The sequence below is a fragment of the Chaetomium globosum genome, genomic scaffold (assembly GCF_000143365.1).
Source record: "Chaetomium globosum CBS 148.51 scaffold_7 genomic scaffold, whole genome shotgun sequence".
Classification (NCBI taxonomy): Eukaryota; Fungi; Ascomycota; class Sordariomycetes; order Sordariales; family Chaetomiaceae; genus Chaetomium; species Chaetomium globosum.
Window position 1 is genome coordinate 2391303 of NT_165982.1, and position 18450 is coordinate 2409752.

An 18450-nucleotide genomic window follows, 5' to 3' on the forward strand; every position below is an offset into this window, starting at 1 on the left:
GGTGATCTTTACCTGGTGCTCAGTGTGCTCAGCCTCGGCTTGGCGACTGAGCTCACTGATCACCTCGATCACCTTCCTGGCTCCCTGATTGGTCCTTTTAATGATTGCCTCGGGGCGTCCCGCGACCCGAGGTCCCTCCTGTTGGCATATTCGTGACAAAGCTCGAGAGCCTACTGTTGAGACAAGTCTTTGTTGTGCACCCTTTGGCTGCACCGAACCTAAGCACCCTTGAGAGATTACCTTCAACCGAAAGCTGAACCCTAACAGGACAGGGTCCTGAAGTAGGTTCGTTACATTTAATAATGCTAGTTACTTCCTATTATAAATCTAATCTTTTAAGCTGCGAGAAAGTGTCCAATAAGGTATCTTATTTGGGAAGTAAGTATCTACTAACTATATAGGACGGTGCTAATACTATGTACCTCGGCTCCTAGTTAGGGATAACCAAGGTATAGATGCCCAAGTAATGTAACGATCTAAAAACGACCATTGTGCATATACATGTACGTAAATGGACTGGAAACATTAGTTAACTTCTTTTACATCATAGTTTGTTGTTTTGTTACTGCGAATCTTTCTCACTGTGCATTACCCGCTTCCCGCAAGATGCTGCTGGATGGGCATTCTTTACGTACTCCCTCAGGTTCCTTCCGCTTCCATCACAACAATGGGAGTAAGGGCCTCCAATGCCACCCGTACAGTGATAAATGCCCGATGCTCGGGCACATGGAACTCAACAAGCTCGGTCCGTTGGTGCCACCCTTCGGTCCGAGACGCCGGTCCTCGGGTGGTTCAACCCGAGCACCAACCTTTGTTCTCTCTCTCATACCTCAGAGAACGAATATCCGGTTAAAAGAACAAGAGTTACACCATTGAATTTTAGTATACGATACACGGGATTGCCTTCTCACTTAAATAGTTGCAATTACATACACTAAGGTACCCATCAAACAAGAGTATGCACCTTCCACAGTGGGAAACAGTTTCGACGGCAGCAAGAACACAGTGGTATTCTACGGAGATAGGTAGATTCACGCGCTCAGCGTCCCACCACCATCCGAACCTCAAAGCATCAGTTTCCCCTCCAACGCCAAAACCATCGCAACCCACACAACCTGTGCCACACATGATGTCGTCCCAAGTCCATGACGGTCCTCAAGGCGGAAGAAGAAGCAAGAAGAAAAGTAATTGTATACAAACCAGCCAACAATGGATGGCGGGTAAAAGTAGAGCAGGGAAAAAAAGAATCGTCGGGTACCATGGGCCATTATCAGAGCCCTCCCCTCCTCCCGCTAGAATCCAGCCCCCGGACTCCCAACCCCAACGCCGGAAGTGACATGATGGCCCAAATGCACCAAAATTCTTTTTTTGTGTGACTTGAAAAGTCAGCAGTCCCGTCGGCAAGCCTCCGAACACCCCCGTAATAACACCACGTCCACCATCCAACTGACGCCCAACGGTTATCTATCACCACCCTAGAGGTGCGACCCGGTGCCGCCAAAAGCAAAGTTAGGGGGGTAGTTGATGCCGTTAGGACCCATGGTGATGCCCGCGGGCAGGTCCATGACGATTGGCTCGTCGGCGTTGCCACCCTTGTTGTTGTGGTGGTTATCGTTCCGATCGTCACCACCCCTCCTCGCATCACGCCCTCCGCCGCCGCCGCCGTGATGCTTGTCCGCGCCCTTATGGCGCCATCGGCCGCCGGGAGGACCGCCGCCAGCATTGCCACCAACGTTGTTGGGGGGTCCGCCCGGGCCGCCGCCCATGTGTCCGTGGGCGTTGGCCTGTGGGTTGACATGTCCGCCGAAACCGACGGGCGGCTCGTCCTCGGCATGCCTGCTGGATTTGGGCCCGTGGTTACCGCCCTTGTCGGTTTGCATGCGGCGGCTGATGGCCTTGGATGAGACGCCGGCGCCGATCTCGATATCGGGTTCCTCGACGGCTAGCCCGCTGACGATGGGGCGGCCGCCAGAGCCGCCGTAAGGTGCGGTCAGCATCCATTTACGGTCGGCCTCGGTCAGCTTGTGGATGGGGATGATGCTGACGCCACTTTGGTAGTCACTGCAGTCGCGGGGACCAAAACCCACACCCCATCTAGTCTGTCATAGGGCGGATGGTTAGCAAAACAGGCTGTCAATATAAAGAGGAAAGGACCAGGGGGGGCTTACTCTGAGTTGGAAATCCTGGCTGCGCATATCCTCCATGGCGGCCTTGGCCCGCTCGGCGTCCTTGCGGAAGAACATTTTGACAAAGGCATGGCGTTTGTCCTTGTTGACAATGCAAGTTTGGACTTGGCCGAAACGGCTGAAAATTCCACGAAGCTCGCTCTCGGAGCAACTAGAGATAGTTAGCGGGCAATGTTTATCATAGATGAGGGATGCGCAGGCTGCGCGGGAGTGGCTAGTACTGACGTTACACCGCCTACAAAAAGGGTCCGGCTATACACCTTGATGCTGCCGCTGGGAACGGTGTTGTCATATTCGACCCACTTCTCCTGTTGGGACGGTTCCTGTCCCGGACTGCCACTGTGACGCCCATGAGGAGACCGCTGGCGGTAATCCGACATGTGCCCGCGCCGGTCATCTGCACGCCCCCGGCCAGGTGAGCCAGGGCGTCCGTAGTCAAAACCACGGTCATTTGCACGCGATCTCGGAGAACCCCGGTTATCCCAACGGGAAGGAGAGCGCGACCTTGACCTGCCCCGGTGCCGGTTTGGTGACCTCATGCCGTCATGGTAGCTACCCCGATCACGGGATTCGTCAGGTCGAGGTGCGTCCCAAGGGGCAGGGCCACCACCAACTGGGGGAGGTGCTGCGTAACCTGTCTGGGTGGGCTGGGGCATCTGGGGTGGAGGTGCCGCGGGCATGGTGCCGGTTTGGCCCATCATCTGAATTACGCTCGCGATCTTGTCAATGGGAATACCCTGGGCGGCCAAGGCTGCAACAAGTTGTACGGTCGCAGCAGCTGGGTTACTTGGGCCGCCCTGCTGTGGCGGAATACCGCCCGGGGCAACCGGTGCGGCTGGAGGCCCTGCCTGTGTCGGCATCGCCAGTGGAAATGTGAATGGCAGTCCTGGTACATTTACAGGATGGGCAGGCGCTTGAGATGTCTGGAGGTACGAAATGCCTGGCTGCGCTGGAAGAGGCGCCGGGGCAGCCTGCATAGCGGCATTACTAGGCAAACCACCGGGTGCACTGAACACGGGTGCCGTAGCCGGGGTGGACGCCGGCGCTAAAGCTGCCAGGTTGGGATTACTCTGCGCAGACGAAGCATTCTGCCGGGCAATGCTTGCAAGTTTGTCCAGAATGATGTTCGGGACTGCTTGGTTTGCCGGTGGCGCTGCCACTTTGCTACCAGAACCAAGCGAGGCTAGGAGGTTGGGAGGCGGGCTGCCGGGAGGTGTTGTCGATGCATCTGTTGACAGGGGTATGGTTAGAGCAAATTGTAGGCCGAGGCGGCGTGCGACAGAGCAAAGCGGTGAGGACATTCTTGGGATGAACCTACTCGTGGGTCTCAGCGCATTCAATCTTTCCTTGAAGGAGTTGACCATGGAAGCAGGGAATGTCTGTCCCTTCTCCCAGATATCAACCAGTTTCCTTAGCTTTTCCTACAGGTAATAATCCTTGTGAGTGTCCATCCATCATGAAAATAAAAGTACGAGGTCTCAGAACGCAAGTGAGATGGGTCCCGAGGCAATGCCCTCGGCGAGACTCTTGAGTCCTGGTAATCCCAGCAATCCGCAATCCGTGAATAAGGGTCGGTCATCCTGGGCTCGCCTCACACGTTGCTGGTATATTCCTAGGAATCAGGTTGCATTCAATGCGATATTCTCTGCGTACCTTTTGGTCTTCTGGTGTCGTAGCAATGATGTCGTTCATCAAGATGGGGATCAGTTCTGTTACTCTATTCACACCCGCAGCGAATGTCCCGTCTGGCGCCGAGATGCTCGGTGTTTGCCCTTGAGCTTTGGCCTGATCCAACCATTTCCTTGTTACAGAGTCTACGACGTAGAGTACTCCCAGTTTGTGCGTGCCGGGTGTCTTCTTGAAATGGGTGAATAGCTTTTGTATCAGGACCGATTCATACTGTGAAGGAGGGGATGTTAGCTCAACAACCGTGCCGCACAGGACTTCGAGTGGGTTCGTGGGTGCGTGGGTGCGTGAATGCGAAGGTTCGTGTGGACTTGTTATCGCTTACCTGAACGTTGGCGACACATAGCGCCGTGATATTTGTGATTCGTGATCCAGACACTCCTGGTGGCTTCAGCGAGAGCATGCCCTGCAGGCCGGCTTCCAGCTCTGCTACAACTGGCGACGCCATGGCGAAACAATGGCAGGTGATGTCGGATCAAGAGTTCTTTGACGGAGCGCGTGTTTTTCGCGAAAAGTAAAGTACGATAATTGCCCCAAGTTGTTAGGCGAAAAGGTCTATGCCATGCTCCCAAGTCACGAAAGTACGGTGCCTGTCGAGGAGATCCAGCCTTCGTTGGTTGCACTCTTTTGTGGGAATGCAATCAACAGATTACGAAACTTCGACGAGAGCGAGAGGAATGACGCGAATGGCCGGTTTAAAGGGGTGGTGAAAAGGCGCAAAGGAAAAATCTTTGGCCCGGAATACTGTGATGCCGCTCCTGCAAAAACCGCGTCGGCACCAGCAAATTCTGCCCAGTGCGGATAGTATTTCAACCAGCTGCACCAGTCACGAGGTCGACCTCTAGACTAGCAAGTTTGCACCGGGGCTACTGTGATTTGTGTGGAATTGATGAAAATGGGTTCGGATAGATTGTTGTGAGAAAATTTGATGGGGTCGCGACAAGCAACAACGCCAGTTCTTTGTGGGATGGAGGAGGAGGGGGAGCCCAGACAAGAGAACTCAGGGCGACCTTTTCATGGCATGGTTCGTTTGACCCACATTTGTCTGAGCCAGAGTTCGGGCTGCCGGTTGACTAAGCCGGATGTCTGGCGGCTGGTACGTACCAGAACAAAACCCCTCCGGTCGCCCAGGAGAATGACCGAGAAGCCGACGGACACAGCCCGGGCAGGACACCAACAAACCGTTTTATAGCACAGTACGGATGTTTGTTCAAGCACGAAACAGTTTTCTCGGGCCGGGTCTGTGGATGCCAATTGATTCCCTCACTCCACATCCATAATACCAATTCGGCCTACAAGATCGGTAGCATCATATGAATATTCCTAACCTTCAATTAATTGGTTCGCGGCCTCTCTTCGTTGTTGGTTGTTGGGGTGAGTGATGCGCCCATTCCACCAAAAGCCGTGACGTCAATGGCCACAACGGGCAGCAGCTCAAAAAAAGCATGGACCACTTGTGTTGTTGTTGGGGACAAAAAGTGTGTGCTGTCTTTGCAAGAGGAAAGAGCTGGCAAAGATCCCAAGACAGGTACATATTCTGTAGGTATATCAGATAATTCATCTGGTACCAGAATGGCCATTCTCTTGACTTGAGGAACCCATACGGGTAAGATCGGGAATTGCGCCCTGGGTACGGATGTTATAGGATGCGGGAAACAGGAGGCTAGGTGTTGGCATTTGCAGTGATGTTTTGGGGGGGGCGCCTTGGTCCCGAACCCCGGTTGGTCCGCGTGTTGCAGGTGCCGCCCCCATGTGTCCGGCCGGGGGTTGCGTTTTTTTTTTTTAAACTAAGCTTGATCACCCGAAAGTTTTCTCCCCTTCCTTCCTCACCTCCTTGACAACCACCCAAGCCTCACATCTCAGATACCAAACATGCCTCCCGCTATGCGCCTAGCGACCTCCACCATGAGGGCCTCCCTGAAGGCACCCTCGGTTTTTTACAGAAACACCGCCTTCACGGCCGCCAGATGCTACTCCTCCAAGAGCCAGGTACGCCTCGCCCCGTTTTTGCCCTCTGCAGCCTGACATCATTTATTGACCGTGTAACCTGCATCTAGACATTGAAGGAGCGCTTTGCCGAGCTTCTGCCTGAGAAGATTGAGCAGATCAAGGCGTTGAGGAAGTATGGAAACCCTTTCCTATTTCACTAATTGGTTCCTTGGAGTTGTGTGTACCTTGCTGACACGCTGCCACAAATAGGGAGCACGGTTCCAAGGTCATCGACAAGGTCACTCTCGACCAAGTATATGGCGGCGCTCGTGGCATCAAGTGCTTGGTGTGGGAAGGTTCCGTCCTCGACGCCGAGGAGGGTATCCGTTTCCGAGGCAAGACTATCCCCGAGTGCCAAGAGCTCCTGCCCAAGGCCCCCGGTGGCAACGAGCCTTTGCCCGAAGGTCTCTTCTGGCTTCTCCTGACCGGCGAGGTCCCCACCGAGCAGCAGGTTCGCGAGCTGTCGGCCGACTGGGCTGCCCGCTCCGAGATCCCCAAGTTCGTTGAGGAGCTCATCGACCGCTGCCCCACCGACCTCCACCCCATGGCCCAGTTCTCGATGGCCGTTACCGCCCTCGAGCAGACCTCGTCGTTCGCCCGCGCCTACGCCAAGGGTGTGCACAAGAGGGACTACTGGGGTTACACTTTTGAGGATTCGATGGACCTCATTGCCAAGCTCCCCACCATCGCCGCTCGCATCTACCAGAACGTTTTCAAGGGCGGCAAGGTTGTCCCCGCTGAGAAGGACAAGGACTACGCCTACAACTTCTCTAACCAGCTCGGCTTCGGCAACAACACCGACTTCATCGAGCTCATGCGTCTCTACCTCACCATCCACACCGATCACGAAGGTGGCAACGTCAGCGCCCACACCACCCACCTGGTTGGCAGCGCCCTCAGCTCTCCCTTCCTGTCCCTGGCTGCTGGCCTGAACGGTCTCGCCGGCCCTCTGCACGGCCTCGCCAACCAGGAGGTGCTCAACTGGCTTACGGAGATGAAGAAGGTCGTCGGTGACGACCTCAGTGATGAGGCTATCACGAAGTACCTCTGGGACACCCTGAACAGCGGCCGCGTCGTTCCCGGCTACGGCCACGCCGTCCTCCGCAAGACCGACCCGCGTTACTCTGCCCAGCGCAAGTTCGCTCTGGGTAAGTCGACCCGGACCCCCCCCCCCCCCGGCCCTCGTTCTGAGCCGCCAAATACATATGAAAACGGTTACTGATCCCCTCTACAGAGAAAATGCCCTCGGACCCCATGTTCAAACTGGTCAGCCAGGTCTACAAGATCGCCCCCAAGGTTCTTACCGAGCACGGCAAGACCAAGAACCCGTACCCCAACGTCGATGCCCACTCTGGTGTTCTCCTCCAATACTACGGCCTGACTGAGGGCAACTACTACACTGTCCTCTTTGGTGTCTCGCGCGCCATTGGTGTGCTCCCCCAGCTTATCATTGACCGCGCTGTTGGCGCCCCCATCGAGCGGTAAGCAACCCCCACGCACTGAATGCGACTCCGAATAATTCCGCTGACATGATAATGTGTGCAGCCCCAAGAGCTTCTCGACCGACAAGTGGGTCGAAATCTGCAAGAAGCTGTAAGCGGTTGTAATATTGGCGCAATGCGCGCATAGGGTTGGGTTGTTGGGCACGGCGCGATGGGTTCGTTTACGGTTATATCATGTATAGAATGGATGGGATATCTGAGCGGTTTCTGCAGCCCGGCACGGAGGTTGACTGGGCGGATGGCTATCCATTGCGATTGTACGATACAGTTTCCGTACTCCGGGCCCAAAAGATGAAAAGTTCACGACTAGTACGAATAAGCACTCCGATTCCGAGCGTAAGGTCCGGGATGATGCAGGTCGGCAAATGCATGCATCGCTGACCGCGCATGTATCCGTCTCCATTTCGCGGTCCTCCGGCCTCGGGGCACCGAGAGCATCGCTCCGAGAGAGTGCCTCGGAGGATTGCCCGAAGGGGCTTCCTTCGCCCCGCTCGGTTTGAGCTCCTGTCATCCAGCCAAGTAGCTGTCCCGATCAGCTCGATCGGATCGATCAATTGAACTCGAGACACGTTGAAACGCAGAGATTTTTTTCGCATACGTGTAGAACAGCGGTCTAGATATTGCGTAGGCGGTGATGCCACGAGCCCGAAGTCGCACACAAATCGGAACCCATATTCTAAAAATCGTTACCCCAAATCCCAGTCCGCGAAGATCGTCCCAACCCCAAGCGGGATTGCGTTGAGCTACCGAGGAAGGCGTTGAGGGATCCAGGGGTGGTTAGCCAATGAGAGACGTCTGTTGAGGGTTGACGCCTCCCCCCTGGCTATGCACAAAGGGCCCGAACCGGGCAAGCACCATCGCCCGATGCCCGACAATTCCAAAGCCATCAGCAATTTTTTCGGGTGTTCCAGGGTGTCAGCCTCAAAAGTGCGTCCCGTTCGGTCCCCCGACTGTTTCCGATTCCTTCACAACCATCGCCAACTTCCTCGCTGTCGAACATTCGCATCAATCGCGAGTAATCCGCAATCGAAGAGCATCTCGAACTGTAAGTGTGGACCCTGAATTGTCGCATTGCCCGCGCTGCCCGCTTTGCCCGCATTGCCGCGGGTATACAAACGAACCTCGCCCCGGGATACTCCTCTTTGGGCAGCAGCCGCCAGTCGAAACCCACAATGATGAGCGCCCATCGGTAACACGTGCAAATTAGGGTCCTTCTCGAACCGATCCATCAAGCAACCCGCCTGCCTCCCGAACAACCGTCTATTTCTTCCGGAGAGTCTTAGAGACGCACATCTGCCAACCCGTTCAGCCACCACAACTCTCTAGACTCCGTCTTTCTCGCACCACCCCGCGCACTCCCTCCCCCGCCCGCGAAGAAGCAACCTCCTCCCTTGGTCAGGGCCCCTTTGTCGCAACATCCGCATAGTCATGTCCGCCGCTGTCGCCCCCGCCCCGGCCTCGCCGCCGCAGAAACTGGAGAAGAAGCCCATCAAGTTCTCCAACTTGCTGCTGGGCGCTGGGCTCAACATGTTTGAGGTCACCACCCTCGGTCAGCCCCTGGAGGTCACCAAGACCACCATGGCCGCTCACCGCAGCGATGGCTTCGCGACAGCTTTGGGCCGCATTTGGAACCGCGGTGGTATTCTCGGCTGTAGGTTACATCGCCCCGGTCCACATAATTAATTCCGAATCGTTCGGCTTTGAACCGCTACTGACATGGGGGTTTCTCCTTCACAGTCTACCAGGGTTTGATTCCGTGGGCTTGGATCGAAGCGTCGACCAAGGGCGCCGTGCTGCTCTTCGTCGCCTCGGAGGCCGAATACTATGCTCGCAACGCGGGCGCCAACGAGTTCGGTGGCGGCATCATTGGCGGCGTGACTGGCGGTGTTGCCCAGGCATACGCGACCATGGGCTTCTGTACCTGCATGAAGACGGTCGAGATCACCAAGCACAAGGTGGCGGCTGCGGGCCAGAAAGCGCCCGGTACCTGGGCTACCTTCATGGATATCTACCGCCGTGAGGGTATTCGCGGCATCAACAAGGGTGTCAACGCCGTCGCCATTCGCCAGATGACCAACTGGGGCTCCCGTTTCGGTTTGAGCCGGCTCGCCGAGCAGGGCATCCGCAAGGTCACCAACAAGGAGCACGGCGAGAAGCTGAACGCCTTTGAGAAGATCACCGCCTCGGCGCTTGGTGGTGGTCTCTCGGCCTGGAACCAGCCCATCGAGGTCATCCGTGTCGAGATGCAGAGCAAGAAGGACGACCCCAACCGTCCCAAGAAGATGACCGTCGGCAACACGTTCAAGTACATTTACGACAGTAACGGCATCAAGGGCCTGTACCGCGGCGTCGCGCCCCGCATCGGCCTGGGTATCTGGCAGACGGTGTGCATGGTTGCCATGGGTGATATGTACGTCCCTTTCTCCCTTGCTGCCCATTCTAATGTAGCATTGTTAACTCTTCAAAACAGGGCGAAGACGTATGTCGAGAAGCTTACGGGCGACAAGGTCACCGCGAAGCACTAAGCGGCATTCGTGTTGTGATCTTGAGTTGACCTCTGAATGGGGGATACCACTTGCCGATTCTATTCCTTGCTTGATTTTTTACAAGAGCGGGCGGTTCGGCAGGCTCTACACGACTTTTATAATACGGGCTATGACCAGCGGTCATGCGTGGGCGGGCCAATATAGACTTGCTTTTTCTGTTACTCGACCCAGCCGTTGATTATTTTGTGACTACAACCTCAGACACGCCCTATCGTGATCAGGAATTGCCATGCGGTATTGGTCTCGTCGGATGAGACAGCACGAGCGCATCTCTTGGAACCCCTGTACCAGAGGCCAAGTCCTACTTTTACCCCCGCCCCTCTTCTTACGTCGACCAGTGAACCATGACAACTTACAACTTACAACATAATACGGAAAGACCCCCATGAATATCTGTTATCCCACCCTCCATTCCCTCCCAGGAAACCCTTGAAAACCGGTTTAAGTTGTTAGAAAAGTTGTTTGTAGATGCCCCTTGGACTAAAAGGGGCGTTGGAGATGTGAAAGGGAATCGTGGACGAGGGGGTGGCCTTTTCTGTTGGTACTTACACGGCCGAGCTATCCCGGCGTTGGGATTGTCTGCCGCCCGGCGTGAAGGCTTGGGACTTGGGGCTTGGGGCTTCGGGTATGGGGTATGGGACCTGGGCCTGAGGCTGAGTTTGAGTGTTGTGTGCGCGGATGAATGAGGGAGAGGAGGGTGGTAATGGTTGGTGAGGTGGTTTGGGGGGCTCAAGAGTCAAGATGGGTGAGTGGGAATGGTGTCATTTACTAGGCGTCTGTTACCCGGAGAAGTCTCGATTGTGGCATGTTGGGAATAATGAAGTTATGTTTGCGACGTCTACTGGGTGACTAGACGGTGGTTGTGGTTATGAACGGGCACCTCGATTGTCGGGGTATAAGTCTGGTGCTGTTTATTGTATGTTTTGATCTCGGGGTAGGTATAGGTAGAGATAAAGTGATGGCTAGGGGTGGATTCGAGCTGAGTGAGAATGAGGAGTGCTACGGTGAGTGAACCTAGGTTGATGGAGCCGTCAATGTAGCACTGGTACTTATTGATTCGGATTTTATTGCCTTGTACACAAAAACAGGTTGGATGTGGACGATTGTCGAAAGATGTCTGATCATATCCAATGTGTTGGCCACGATGGTTTAGGGGATGAAGGAACGTATACCCGTGGCGCCGCCCTCGTAATCTATACCCAACGGGCCGGTGCGGTGCCGAGGAGGGCACCCAACATCCAACCGAGCCTATTATAGCCGCTGACTGTTGACCTTCTATATCTACTTAAGTTCGTAACATGGCCTCAAAACCAGACTGCCACAATAAGCAACGAGAGCAAGCTAATATGTGCCAGTCATCACTTGGGCTCGAAACACCTTTAACTAGAGATTCCTTCACATCAGTATCTTCTTTTCCGTGTCTAGGGCAGACTCGAGTTTGACAAGAGCTATAGACTTGCGACGGCATTTCTCTCTTGAATAGTATGAGTATTCAACGATACATAAAATGTTGCCTAGCTTGTTATGCCTGCCATTCACTAGTACCTCTTCGAAGCGAGAGATAGGTAACTCTGTATGGTTACCTCTCATATCCATTCTTTCCACATCTATATCTCTCGGCCCGTTGCTCTGTTTTACGGGTTTTATTACTGATCATTCGCTTCGCGGGTCTATAACTCGAAACACAAGCCCAAGCCCTGTATCTCTCAGTCTTCAGTGACATGGTGGAATCTCGTCCTGTTCATTGACGGATTATCTCAGACTGATACACACGAGTCAGGCCCCGTGGTGCCCTCCAAGCCAAAACCCTCGACGTTACAAAGAAGTATCTCGGCAGACGTCATGCTTCATCCCCAGGAAGAACCACCATGGGGCGGGTACTTCCGTAACGGTCGTTGTATGTTCTAACATCCTTGTTTTCTCCGGCCCGAGTTGTTTTCGAAACCGCTGGGTTTAACTCCAAGTTTCGTATGCGAAACAAACAAAGCACGTTATCGGGATCTACAGAGTTCGCCGGGTTGCCACCCGGAAGCCCCCCCGAGTCAGGAGCCGGCCCGGCATCGGCTCCTGACCTCGGAGCCGCCGACGTAGGGGAAGCATGGTGATGAGGCAAACACAAACCGTTTGACGCAACATGGGACGATAATTGAGCACCTTGATGTCACCTGGCTTCATTGATGATCTCGGTGATGCCGATGGTACGGAGGTTCCGGCTATGGGGTGGAAGGCAAGCAGCCATGACGAGTCGGGCGGCATCATAGAAGGCGGCATTGTTACCCAGTTTTGGGGTATGGTTGAAGGGATTGGATTTCTTGAGACATGGAGCGGGGGCAGAAGTTCAATCTCCAATTGGTGAACTCAAGAAGAGATGCGAAAGAGGCCACGATACGCGACTATAACTGCGTTCGGCCGCGGAGCAATCTAGTCGAGACAAATGCTATATGACAACTGGAACATATTGAACTTGACACAAGCAGACACAAGAGTGAAAGCACACGTATGGTTACTCAAACAACAAACCATGTGAACCATCCCCAGCCATTAGCGGTGACAATCCTCGACCCAAGGCAAGACAACCCAGGACGACAGTAACACGGTCAGCCTTGCTTCGGCCATAAAACGCTGTACTCGACAATAAAACATGCTCCTCTCCCCTCCACCCGGGTGTTTTCATTCTCCCAGGCAGCACCCCGGCAACGTGAACTAAGATGACCCCGGCTTATATTCATCAAACGCCTCGGAGATGGCACGAAACATCGAGAAGGAGCAAAAACAAGGGGCTCCATGGTGTTTTGGTTTCCACTTTCTTCTTCAATGACCGAGCGGAGTGTGAGCGGAGTAAACGAAGCCATGCAAAGAAAAAAACCCGAGCCGTCTTGTTTCCAGAAGAAGCTGAGAGAAACGAAAAGGGGAAACCGACTCCACGCACCCGCAAAACTGAAAGGGGCCCCGGCCTGTGATATCACGAAAGGGCAATGAGTGACACACGCATTCACGTTTTTCCGGCGTCTTGGGAATCAGCGTTTCTGGATAGGTCAAAAAAACCATCCGATACGTTCCCTCGTTTAGTTGTATTACAAGGATGGCAATAAGCCGGTAATAAACGCCTCAAAACAGGAAACGCGAGCCGGAGAAAGGCAGCACACCCAAAACCGAACCGGAGAATTCCACCCCCAACATCGACGCGGAGAAAGCCTAAAAAAAAGGGTACGTGCCCAATCCCGAACTCCGACCGACTTTTTGGTGAAATAACCTTAGCTGGGATATCGCCGAAGTGCCGCGAGACGACGAGCGAGCGCCGAAGTCCCCAGGCGCTCAGCTTTGCAGCCAAACAGCCGAGACACCCTCCCACCGCCGCGGAAGCGGAAACCGGCACGCGACAGCGCCGATGTCTCCATGAGAGCCAATCTCTCTCTGTTCTGTTGGTTTTCAATATTTGCCTCGTAACTTTACATAGTTACTGGCAAGGCCACGGTTGACCGAGACTCCTCTTTCCCCCAATCGGGCCGCTAGTTTAACTGTTCCCCCCCTGGTGCATAAAGCGCGCAAAATGAGGTCTTTTCGAGCCGAGCTGGATACTGGAGCTGGCCTCCGGGTCTGGAACCAGTAACTATTGCGCTGGGCTGAGAAGACACGGGAAAGCATGAATTGCTAGTTGGCTACTTGCAAGCTGTCTTGGTGCACTAGGCTCGCTAGGTCAGGGTGGGTTAGGAAGAATAATCAGCCAGAAATGAGCTGATAGGGTAAAATGTTCAAGTCACGGAAAGAGGTGCTAATTGTTGAATGTCGGCGGCCGATAAGCGAGGCTCTGCTACGAGACAGACCCCTGGATTCGATCCTGGGGGTGGGGGAGGGGCGCCAGCTCGTTGCCTCAAGAGTTGGGGGTCGTCGCGAATTGCCTCATCACCGGTCGGTTCTTTCCGCCCTCGCCGACCTGGCTTGCTCTGGGGTGCGAGGCGAGGCGAGGTAAGGCGAGTGGTGTCACCTGCCCGATGATCCTCCATCCGGCGTGGTGTTGGTTGCAGCTTGTCAGCCCCGAGGAGAAACTGCCTGGCATTTGGATGCCTGGTAGGCTGGTGGAATGCTGCCGGGGTCAGAAGCAGGCTTTATACACCCAACCACTTTTCCTTGCGGGTTTGCCTCCCTGAAAATAGAGCGGCTCCTGCGGATGACAGCAAGGCCAGGTGGTTTTCAGCCCGCCCATGGGGAACACAACCTCATCGGGATGCCGTTCGGAGGCACAGCCGTTGACTAGCGTGTTTTGCGCCTTGTCGTTTTTCCAGCCACCCAACTCTCGTGATGCTCCTCACTTGAGGGTAAGCTTGCGGCGAAGTTGCCCTCGTGCTCAGTCGTCCGTCCCATCCCCCACTAGTAGTTGTTTTAGGAAATGTTGAAGGCTGGGAATGACATTGGAGGATGGCCAAGCTGGAACGTCTGACGAGCCGGCGCTCAATAGCAGCCAACGTCAACCCTCGATGCCACTATGCCACTATCTACACGAGACGAGACCCCTTGCTCAACGTGAAAAAGCCACAGGTCTAGACTAACCTGGGGGTGTATTGCGTTTGACAGCATCGGTCTTGTGTCACTTGAATGAAGCCCCAAGACAAACACCAACAGAGCCAAGGAGCCAAACCGTGAACCAAAGCATCGCAACACCTCGCCCGCCAACGCAGCACCAATGACAGCCAAACAAGAGCAAACGGCGGAGCACAGCACGGAGCACCACGACGGTGTGGGTTTGATGGAGAACGGGAGGAGACGGACGGAAACGCGTACCTGCATGCATGTGGATTTGGGACATGCACAAGGGCAGCCAGTGACCAGTGGCAGCCCATTTTCGATCGGCGAATGAGCGCTGGCCTCGTCACTCGACAGCTTCCTTCTTTGGGCAGGTTCGGCAGGAGTCCTGGACGACGACCGGAGAAACCAAACAAAACAAGAGCCTGAGAGACTGACTTTTGAGAGTCCTGGCCCACTTTCATGGATGCCACCTCCCGGGGACGGGGCTCCATCGCGAGCAACCCAACAAATCCCGTTCTTGCAGCTTTTCGCTCGCCGACGACTGGCTCGTTTTGGCGAAGCGGGTTCCATCGCTGTCGCTCACCGTTCGCAAGGCTAAAACGAGTTGGGCTGTCGGTGATGCACCCCACGCCCAACGCCAAACGGAATGCGCCCGGACTCACTTCCGCAAGGTTTTCTACCGCCATTTTCTGCTTGACGCCCATTGCACTGTTGCTTGGCTTCGAATCGATGACATGAGTGGAATGGAGAATGCGGGGAAGGAAGGCAGGGGCTTGGGGTTCTGGGCCCATCTTGGCGATGGGATTTGAGGGAATTGGCGATTCTTTTTGAGCGACGGTGAACGAGAACACCCGTCTTGGAAGCTCTTTCTCTTTTTTTTTTTTTTTTTTTTTTTTTTTTTTTTTTTGGCCGTACGCACGTAAACGAAAAAACCACACCCACGCTCGCGGAGTCGCCTGTATCGATACTGATGGACACGATTGCAATGTCCGAGGATGCCCGCAAAGCGGGCCCAGATAGCTCCTGAACGGATGGCGAGTGGGAAACTGTGAAATTGAAACTCCTCCTGCGGTAGAGCTGCCGAGCAATGGCCGCCGGCAGCATCGTGAAAGTTGCAGCAGGCAGGGTCTTCTTTGCATAAGTGGGGACAAACTGATCCACCACACGTGGAGAGTGATTTTTTTTTTTGTGCAGACAGCTCGGATCCGCGCATCGCTGGATGGGGCGGTGGGTCTCTTCCTCCAGGCTCAATTGCCAAAGAAATCTTGGCCATGGTCCGTGTCACAACGGGCCAACCACACCACGCCGTCGCCATTATTGAAAAACGCGCTCCGGCCGTTCTTCTTGGTCGTTCTCTGAGCGTTTGCTTCCGTGGCGAACCTGCGAGAATGCCTGCCTCCGTATCCCCCGGGGGTGCCGTCGAGGATTGCCACTGGCGGAAGCGACGTCGGTCGCTGGCCGAAGACGGCAAACTCGCCCCCCACGCCGCACGGGATCGGCAAGCGACACTCGGCGTCAGAATGGTTGGGGGTGATGGGCCGGTGAGCCGGCTGCTCCGTGCTTAGCAGGCTCGAGTGCATGCTGAATGATGAAGTCCCGTTCCCGCCTTCGCGGCCGGGTGCCCAGAATACTGGATGCAGCTATACCTCTGATGCATGGAAAATCCGAGGATAGTGTTTTGCCCACCCGCCTTGTTGAGCCGCCCCCAGTCCCCCAAGACTATGCGAGGAAGTTCCCCGCAAGCAGGATCAACAGAAACCCACTCCCGCTGGAACGGCCGCCGCAACCCGCTGCCATGTCGCTCCATTGGTTACCAGAGACTTTTGGCTGGATTCAGTTGGCTAAAGGTTATGAGAAAAGGACTCAACATTGCACCTAACTTCCCAGACCGCCATTTGCGGGATAATGTGCCGCCTTTGACGGGATTGATCGCCTGCAACCCTCCGTTCTTACGTAGAGGCTCGGTGCACCCGGATTTGGGGGTCCCGATTGCCGCAGGTAATCTGTCTTCGCAGACGACAAGCACTCTTCCAGATCTCGGCACCAAGAAGCCCAGAACTATGTTTGTATGACCACCCGCTGAAGGATCGCAACTTGTCGCGTGCTTGGCAGCTGCTGTGAAGATCGAGATAACAAGATCGAGCAACGGCCAGTTCGATCTTTTGATAAGAGTTCCGGTTGGCCGCCTTATGCTCACATCCCAATTTCATCCAAGGTGCCAAGCGGGTTGGCTACGCGCCTCTTTGAATCTATAAGTCTGGGCGTTGTCGTACCCCAGATGGTGACAACCGTCTTGGAGAGCTTCGTTCCCCCGAATCAGCTTTCCACGTTGGACTTGGCTCGAGAAACCTCCACACACGCCATCCAGTAAACGTTATCCTTATCTTGCTTCCATTGAAGTCCCTGATCGCCCGTCAAAATCCCGCTCGCTCGTCGCAATATCCCCGGCCTTGTCGTTGTCTGGTTCCGGCGCCACGACTCGGGTCATGCAGCCACAATCGGCCGGCACTGGAACCCCTGTGGGGGAGCACGGGGAGCTGTCGATTCGAGTCTGGGGTTTTGGAGGGGCAGGGCTGGGCAGCCTTGAGGGCTCGAACGCACCAATGTCTGGCGCTGAGAGAGGTGGCGGATTAGCTACTCGCCGTCAATCGGGAATCCCGAGAATCAAAAACATAAGGGGAATCGATATAGAGGGGGCGAGAAGTTAGAGCTAGAAAATTTTCGATAACGCTCCGGAAGGGTCGGCCTGCCAAAGTGAAGCGTGAAGGTCTCCACGATGCGAAACTCTGCAGTTCGAGGCGTTGGTTTGGGGCAATGTACATGTAAAAATGACGTAGCGAAACCGGTCATGGCCTCGGCACTTCCGCTTCAGCCGATCCTACACACCCTCTTTGGGCGGCGGTATCAAGGATCCGGCTGAAAAGCCAATTGCGCGAATTCGCCATGACGTTCGCGATCGCTTCCCCCGGTGGTTAGTGCTTCGCCGACAGAAAGGCCATGCTGCGGCCTGGACTTGCGCTCTTTGTCAAAAGCGCGCATGGCAATGGCACCTGGCTTTCGGGTATGCCCGCATGCTTCGCCAGTTCTTAATTGATGAGCAAACAAACAAATGGCTCGTTGCCCCATCCTCCCGTGGGTGAGTGAGCCTCCCGGCTCCACACTCGGATCAGTCAGACTCGCGGGGACCCTGAACCTGGGATGCGCCGTGCCGCCGCCGCGAAGGACGAGGGGGCGAGAGCGAGCAAGCAAGCAAGCAAGCTGCCAATGCAGTCTGTTCGATTGGCACTGCTGTTCGTGCTTGGCACGCCGGTATCGTACTGTTCGTTACCGCGCTCTTGTGTTCTTTACTGTATCAATATCCCGTTGTTTCTAGCAAGGATGGTCTCTTCGACCAGTAGGAAAATGACATTGCGTGCTGCTACCCATGGGAACCTCGCCCAGCCGCAGTCAAAGCGATGCAACTGCTTCATGGATACTCCTCGCCCAGGACTTCTTCCATGGCGAACGGGCAAAGCTTGTCAATTTTTCATCGGCCCGTGCGGTTTCACGTTTCGCCAAGAGCGCGATCGAGAAGCTGATGCCCAGGCAAGTGTTTTGCCGGGCAAGAAACGGTGAAACCTGCCCTGGCCTGCCTGGCAGGTTCCGTGAGACTGTCAATCGAACTGATGACTGAGAGCCAATCCGGTTCCGACTGGCGCGAATTAGTGTAGTGTATATCGCCCTGTCGAGCAAAAACGCCTAGAAGAGAAGCGAACCCGAACTCACACACCGCATCATCGTGTAAATTTTCCAGAATCCTGTGTAATGTGTAATGTACCCAAGGTCGGTAACCCACCTGGGCGAGATGCACACGGTTGTGAGCAAGCTCGAGAGGAAGCGCGGAGGCACAGTCAGAAAATCCCGCAGACTGGGTTGTTGAGGCGGTACCTCGGTGGGAAGCTGCAACCAGGTACCGGTCGCGAGGGATTTGCAGCCAAGGCAAACATAGAGTGGAGAACAAGTACCAGTTCGGCTTGC

The 18450-nt window shown here is 55.0% G+C and overlaps 4 protein-coding genes across 4 annotated transcripts; 3 read left to right on the top strand and 1 right to left on the bottom strand.

Annotated features, from left to right (window-relative positions):
- Positions 1-1475: 1475 nt before the first annotated feature.
- CHGG_10339 (uncharacterized protein) lies at positions 1476-4320 on the bottom strand (the record flags this gene model as incomplete). Its single annotated transcript, XM_001228265.1, has 6 exons — positions 1476-2099; positions 2169-2337; positions 2412-3414; positions 3505-3607; positions 3840-4085; positions 4198-4320. 6 exons carry the CDS (start codon positions 4318-4320, stop codon positions 1476-1478), a joined length of 2268 nt encoding a protein of 755 aa, XP_001228266.1.
- Positions 4321-5744: 1424 nt separating this feature from the next.
- Positions 5745-7458, top strand: CHGG_10340 (citrate synthase, mitochondrial precursor; the record flags this gene model as incomplete). The annotated part of the gene is made up of 5 exons (XM_001228266.1): positions 5745-5861; positions 5930-5994; positions 6072-7009; positions 7096-7342; positions 7407-7458. The coding sequence occupies 5 exons, from the start codon at positions 5745-5747 to the stop codon at positions 7456-7458; spliced, it is 1419 nt and encodes a 472-aa protein (XP_001228267.1).
- Positions 7459-8791: 1333 nt separating this feature from the next.
- Positions 8792-9888, top strand: CHGG_10341 (uncharacterized protein; the record flags this gene model as incomplete). Its single annotated transcript, XM_001228267.1, has 2 exons — positions 8792-9032; positions 9101-9888. The coding sequence occupies 2 exons, from the start codon at positions 8792-8794 to the stop codon at positions 9886-9888; spliced, it is 1029 nt and encodes a 342-aa protein (XP_001228268.1).
- A 5816-nt stretch (positions 9889-15704) lies between these two features.
- Positions 15705-16312, top strand: CHGG_10342 (uncharacterized protein; the record flags this gene model as incomplete). The annotated part of the gene is made up of 2 exons (XM_001228268.1): positions 15705-15974; positions 16028-16312. 2 exons carry the CDS (start codon positions 15705-15707, stop codon positions 16310-16312), a joined length of 555 nt encoding a protein of 184 aa, XP_001228269.1.
- Positions 16313-18450: the final 2138 nt, after the last annotated feature.